This window comes from Pyrus communis, chromosome 2 (assembly GCF_963583255.1).
Source record: "Pyrus communis chromosome 2, drPyrComm1.1, whole genome shotgun sequence".
In the NCBI taxonomy this organism is placed as follows: Eukaryota; Viridiplantae; Streptophyta; class Magnoliopsida; order Rosales; family Rosaceae; genus Pyrus; species Pyrus communis.
Window position 1 is genome coordinate 21,404,213 of NC_084804.1, and position 6,363 is coordinate 21,410,575.

The following is a 6,363-nucleotide window of genomic DNA, read 5'->3' on the forward strand; positions in this document are numbered from 1 at the left end:
CTGCTGTGTTTCGGTTGATCCAGAAATTAGATATCAAGGCATTGTTTATTACCGGTAAGTTTTATGATTGCTGTTGTCTGGAATTTGGGTTGCTTAAAAGGCTAAATCTTTTGGATTCGTATTTGTGTGGCTTAGTATGCTTTAGCATTTGTATAATCTTTTCGTTCGAGGCAGTGCCGTCCCCTGGTTTTCTATGCTTTAGCATTTGTATAATGTTTTTGTTCTAGGAAAATGTCGTCCCGGTTTTATATGCTTCACCAATTATACAATGTTTAGGGTTTAGGGTTAGTATGCTTTAGCGTTTGTATAATGTTTTCGTTCTATGGAATGCCGTCCCCTGGTTTTCTATGCTTTAGCATTTGTTTAATGTTATTGTTCAAGGAAAATGTCGTTCCCGGTTTCCTATGCTTTGCCAATTATACAATGTTTTGATTCCTGGCAATGCAGTCCCTCGGTTTTCCGTGATTGATTAGACTCACCATAAGTTGTGTTGTGTATAAACTGTCAACTGTCTAAGCTCATTGCTAGGCGGAGCAGTTTGTTTTGATGGATGTTGATAGGATTTTGCTTTGCCATTGAATGATTTGCTTGGACCCCTGCAATGCACGGTTTACTTAGGTTTGCCTATGTTGGGTACAAAAAGTTTTTAGTTTGATGATCTAGGTCTCGTTGATAAGCCTTTTTCCACGCGCACTTCTGATATTATGAATTGATTTTGGTTCACTTTTTCACCATGTTTATGGTAATATGTCTATGTTGTCATACATGCGCAGAAGCCGTGTTTCTTCTATTCTAATCTAGAGCTTCACGCTTGTAGGATGAGTCATTAGTTTGTAAAATCAAGTCATTGATCTGTCCTGTAATTGTGCATTGTTCGTGTTAGGTTCTTGCCGATTGGAGTTTAACATGTGTTTTTAAATTTTGCCTTTTGTGTTATTTCTGTGTATGTGCCAAACTTCGATTTTTGAAAGAAAGGAAATCAATGCTGAAAGAGGAAACATTCAGCCCTATCGGATAGAAAGCATAGCTGTGCAGTATGGTCATTGTGTGTGCCCCCTCATGTACTTTGACACTGTACATGCATTTTGTGATTTGGCCCTTGTGGTGGAATGCGTTGCTTTTGCAGTTATGTGTTACACAGGCGTGTGCAATGTAGAAACATGAACCTATCTTCGTAGTTCCGAAGACAGGAATTGGGTAGTAGGGGGCGGCACCCTTGGACTCCCAAAAAAGGCTTTTGCCCTGCTGGCTATTGGAAAGTCTTTGTTGAAACTGTTTAAATGTTCCGGAATCGGAGTAAAAATGAAACGAAATTCATATACGTTATTTACCAATTCATTTGAATCGGAATGAAAATTAATATGATTACTAAAGTACCTTTAATCTAAATAATAGAAAATTTTAACTTTTTAATACAATTTCACACACATACACACACAAACATGTATACAAACATATATACATACACACACACAAAACATATATATATATATATGTATATATGTGTATGTATGTATGTATGTATAGTTTTATTAAAATATATACAATTCCCGTTGGAAAATATTGGTTGGCTGGCACCATTGGAAAATATTGGTGCCTATTTAACACTGAAATAAGTCTCCCAACAGCTTTCTAGATCCCACGGGTTCTCTACATCATTGTTGTTCCATATTCTGCTCTGCACACACAGAAGAGAGAGAAAGAGAGAGAGGAGAGAGAGAACACGAAGGCTTTGCATTTTCCCGCTCACCGTAGCTACGTGGGCTTTCTTCCCCTTCTGGTAAGTTGCTTCAGGTTCATTGCTTTCTCTTCTTCTTCATCGTCTTCTTCTTCTTCTTGTTGGGTGCTGTGAACGTAGAGGGGCTTGGTTTTCTGGAAATAGCTTGCCACAAGCTGCACGTCAACCCCGCTGCAAACCAGTGATCCAAAAGAAAAGACATTTTGCACCCGAACGAGTGGTTATCATTAAAGCGAAAATCGAAAAACTATTTGAGGCTGGATTCATAGAAGAGGTAGCACACTCAACATGGCTTGCCAACATCATGCTAGTAATGAAGAAAGAAAATGGCAAATGGAGGGGTTGCATAGACTACACCAATCTCAACAAAGCACGCCTGAAGATTAAGATCAATCCTACATGGTCTAGATGCTTCTCAATGAGTGATCAAATGGACATTGAAACTTGGCCAATACGGCTTAGTTTTCTGACCTCGCACGGCTATAAAGGCCTAAATCTTAGCGGACTTCATAGTAGAATTCAAGCCTAGCCTAAGCGACGCAACAGAGCAACCCAACAATGCTCTGGAGGCAACCAAGCATGCCCTAGCCACGCCTGCTTCGCTCGAATGAGACTTTTGGCATTTGCACGTCAACGACACATCCAACTACAAGGGCTCGGGAGTAGGCGTGGTCCTTGTCACCCTAAACGATTCGATGCTTGAGCAGGCAATCACTCTAGGCTTCAAAGCATCCAACAACGAAAGAGAGTGCGAAGCTCTAGTAGCAGGCCTCTGAATGGAAAAAGACTTAGCGATGAAAAAGCTTGCAATTCATTCTGATTTCCAACTAATCACCAGCCAGGCTATTGGGGAGTACACGACAACACATCCAAAGAGGGCACAATACCTAGAGAATGTATGAGAGCAACTTGAGACGTTTCAAACTTACACCCCCACTCAAGTTCCACGGGCAGACAACGTCCACGTAGAAGCGCTATCCGACCTAGGCTCCGCCCTCGATCATCAACTCAAGTGCACTATTCCAGTGAAGTATCTAGATAAACTAATCATAATAGCGGAGCCAACAGTCGAGGTGTCACAAGTTAGTACAACTCCAAACTAGCAAGATTCCACTATAGACTATCTGGTCAACGACACACTCCCTATGAAACGATTGGAGTCTAGAAAGCTCTAAACAAAGGCAGCATGTTACTACATGTGGAACAGCATTCTCGTCCGAAGATCCTACACTTGACCACATCTCGGCAGCCTAGCGCATCTCGACAACCTAAAGGTTCTAAGCTTAATCCACGAAGGTGTTTGTGGAAATTACTCCGAAGGCCAATCCTTGGTGTCACATCCTGACCCGGGCTCCACCATATCCCAGGCTCGACTCCGCCGTAACACGATATTGTCCACTTTGGGCCTCGACCACGCCCTCATAGTTTTGTTTCTGCGAACTCACACAAGAACTACCCAATGGGTCACCCATTCTGGGAATACTCTCGCTCGAACTCGCTTAACTTCGAGTTCCGATGGAATCTGAAACCAGGAAGCTCCCAAAAGGCCTCATGCTATATGGAAGTAGGCATGTACATATAAGGCACATCATCCCCTCTCTGTTGGTTGATGTAGGATGTTACACTTAGCACATAAGGCTTTTAACGCAGGTTACTACTGGCCTACTATGCATGAAGACGCTAAGGAGTTAGTACAAAAGTGCGACCGCTGTCAACCCTACAAGCCGGTACCAGCACTGCCTGCCAACGAACTACACCTGCAAACGAGTCATTGGTCATTCATGCAGTGGGCAATCGACTTGGTAAGGCCAATGCCGCCCGTTACTAGGGGCAGAAGTATGATGATTGTGGCAACTGACTACTTCACCAATTAAGTGGAAACAGAGCCCATGACAAGCATAACTCAGACGGACAAAGAGTGCTTTATATAGAGGAACATCATTTGCTAATTTGGCATCCTTCAACTTATCATCACAGACAACGGCCCGTAATTCGTAGGCAAAGATTTGGTGAAGTTCTTCTAGAAATATGACATCAAGCAGCACATGTCCACGCCAACGTATCCCCAAGGTAATGGGCAAGCCGAAACATCCAACAAGACTATGTTCGACTGCCTCAAGAAATCCCTCTCCGACAAGAAGGGAAAATGGCCAGACAAACTTCCCGAATGTGTATGGGCATATCACACAACCAAAGGACGAGCAACCAACGAGACTCATTTCTCTTTGGCATTTGGTTCAGAAGCAATCATTCATCCTAGTGTCATCGTGCCAAGTTTTAGTATTATACTTCTAAGCATCAAGCAGAACAGAAAGGAGATGGCCATAAACTTAGATCTGGCAGAGGAGAAACGCGAGAAGGTCATCACCTGCATCGCAGCCTACTAACAGCAGCACTTCTCCAGCTACAACAAAAGGAACATGATCTGGCAGCTCTAGCCTAAAGATCTAGTCCTAAGAAAAGCCTTCATCACTACCCGCAGAGAAAACTCCAAAAAGATGGATCCCATCTAAGAAGGTCCGTACAAGATTAGCAGAGTAGGCAGTAAAGGTAGTTACACCCTTGCCACCATGAACAACAAAGAGATAGAAAAGCAGTGGAACACCTACAATCTAAAGAAGTACCATGCATGACCTTCCGCTACATCAAAGCCCGAAAACTCAAGCAGCTTGACGAGCACCACCTCGCAAGCCGAAGACTCTCCAGTTGTAATGCAATTCCTACCTTACAGTTAAGTTTTTGCTCGTTTCACTCGTTTTCAATGAGGAATTCAGAAGTAATTTACAACTTGGCTCGGCTACATGCTTACAACAACTGATCTTTCCTGCATTTCAAAAGAATACCACACCCTTCTTAGGGACTTATCGCAGGAATTGCGCCCCCTGGGGACCAACCATGCTCTCCAGAGCGAAAAGATAAAACAATTACCTGATACCCATATGGCTTTACTCTCCAGTGTGGGAGGATAAACTTTACACTCCGAATATCCAAATGTGGATGAGTCGAGCTGCCTTGGTGTAACTAGGTGCACGATGGCTTACGCTGGGATTCCTAGAAATAGCCACAATAGTCTTTTTCAAGGCTTAGCTAACTAAAGGATATTGGGTTTCTTGGCCTAATCCGTGGGGAACTGGGCCTCAAAGACGAAGGAGGCACATTACGCAGTATGCCCTATGAACGGTTACCCTGGAACCCTAAAACTGCTACTGAATGTACTAAGGTAGCCAATAGTTTCCCGAAGATTACCTACGACTTACCCTTCGAGCAGTAAGTCGTGCTAAATTTATACAACAACAGATCTTTGTGAAAGGTTAAATAGCTAGTGTGCATATACGAAGCTCAATCCACTATTAACATGCTACACAGTCAATAAGCTTCACCTATGCCAAGCATGGAAGGATCGTTTAAATCTACACTAATTCCTAAAATGTTGTGATACTTGCTACGCAACCCACATAATTGGTTACATAAAGAGCAAAGAGTTCTCTCGAACCTTTGCTTACGAAATTCCATAAAACCGCGTACTTTTGATACAAAAGGTTAGCAAATTTCATTACCCAAAAATATTTAGTATGTTGTGATGTAGGCCACACAACTCAAAGGATTATAAAAAACCTAGCAACCAAGTAGTCACGCGGAGTAATCTGCTTCTATAAGTAAGGCGTCCGGCTGTTAACCCTATGGCTAACAACTTTGCATCCCTATGGCTAACAACTTTGCAAAAGTTCTACACCAACATCTATGACTCATAGGTTGTGCGGGCCTGTCTGCTTAAAGCAAAACAGCATGCCTACCGCTGGTCAAAAGGTCAAGGAATTGGCATAAACAAAAAAAAGAGAATATGAAGAAAAGCAAATGAAACAAGTTTTTTAAATTTTCTAGCAAAATTGATAAACAAAAATGCAAAGGTCGAAGAAGCTCAAGCAAAGAAAAAGCAACAAGGAAAATAAAGAAAATCCTAAAGGCTACCTAGAAGATTACCCTTCAGCAGCTTGGACATTCCATGACTACTCGGCTTCCACACCTTCAGCAGCCACGATGCCCACAGCAGCGGCATCATCTAACGCTTCACCTGGGCTACCCCAGCCTAGGTACCAACTTCTCTGATTACTTCACCAATGGAAGCCTCAAAAGTAATGGCAAGAAAGTCTTCCGGAGAAATAGAGAAGGTCTTGAAGTTTTTCCTAGCAAACTTAAAGTCAGACGGCCTACTAAAGAGATGTTCTACCTAACCCAACTTGTAAAAATCGAACTAACTTTGAACAAGCGAAGCCTTGAGCCCAGCCTTCTCACCCTTCAATTGCTCATTCTTCTTGAGCAGGCCAACACAGACATGCTACAACTCATCCACTTCCTTTTTCAGACTTTCATTGATCTTCAGTGCACCTTAGAGTTCCAACACTTGAGGTTCAAGCCTATTGACGATCTTCTTGAAATGGATCAGTTGATTATAAGAAGCAATCAACTTTTCATCCTTTGCGTAAGAAGTGGAATGAAGATTAGAAACGGCACACTCAAGATCTTGAATCTGAGGTCTGTAACAAGCAAGCTCTTTCTCAACACTTTCATACTTAACTTGGATCACGTCAAACCTAGTCTTTAAATTAACAATCTTTTGGTTAGCA

General features: G+C 42.3%; 1 protein-coding gene across 1 annotated transcript; it reads left to right on the forward strand.

The window, feature by feature from the left end:
• The first annotated feature begins 3,783 nt into the window (after positions 1-3,783).
• On the forward strand, positions 3,784-4,125 carry LOC137724943 (uncharacterized). The gene has a single exon (XM_068463578.1). It carries the CDS (start codon positions 3,784-3,786, stop codon positions 4,123-4,125), a length of 342 nt encoding a protein of 113 aa, XP_068319679.1.
• The last annotated feature ends 2,238 nt before the right edge of the window (positions 4,126-6,363 follow it).

Bases quoted from the DNA above. Each gene is read 5' to 3' on its own strand.
- LOC137724943 (XM_068463578.1), top strand. From the start codon at position 3,784: ATGTCCACGCCAACGTATCCCCAAGGTAATGGGCAAGCCGAAACATCC.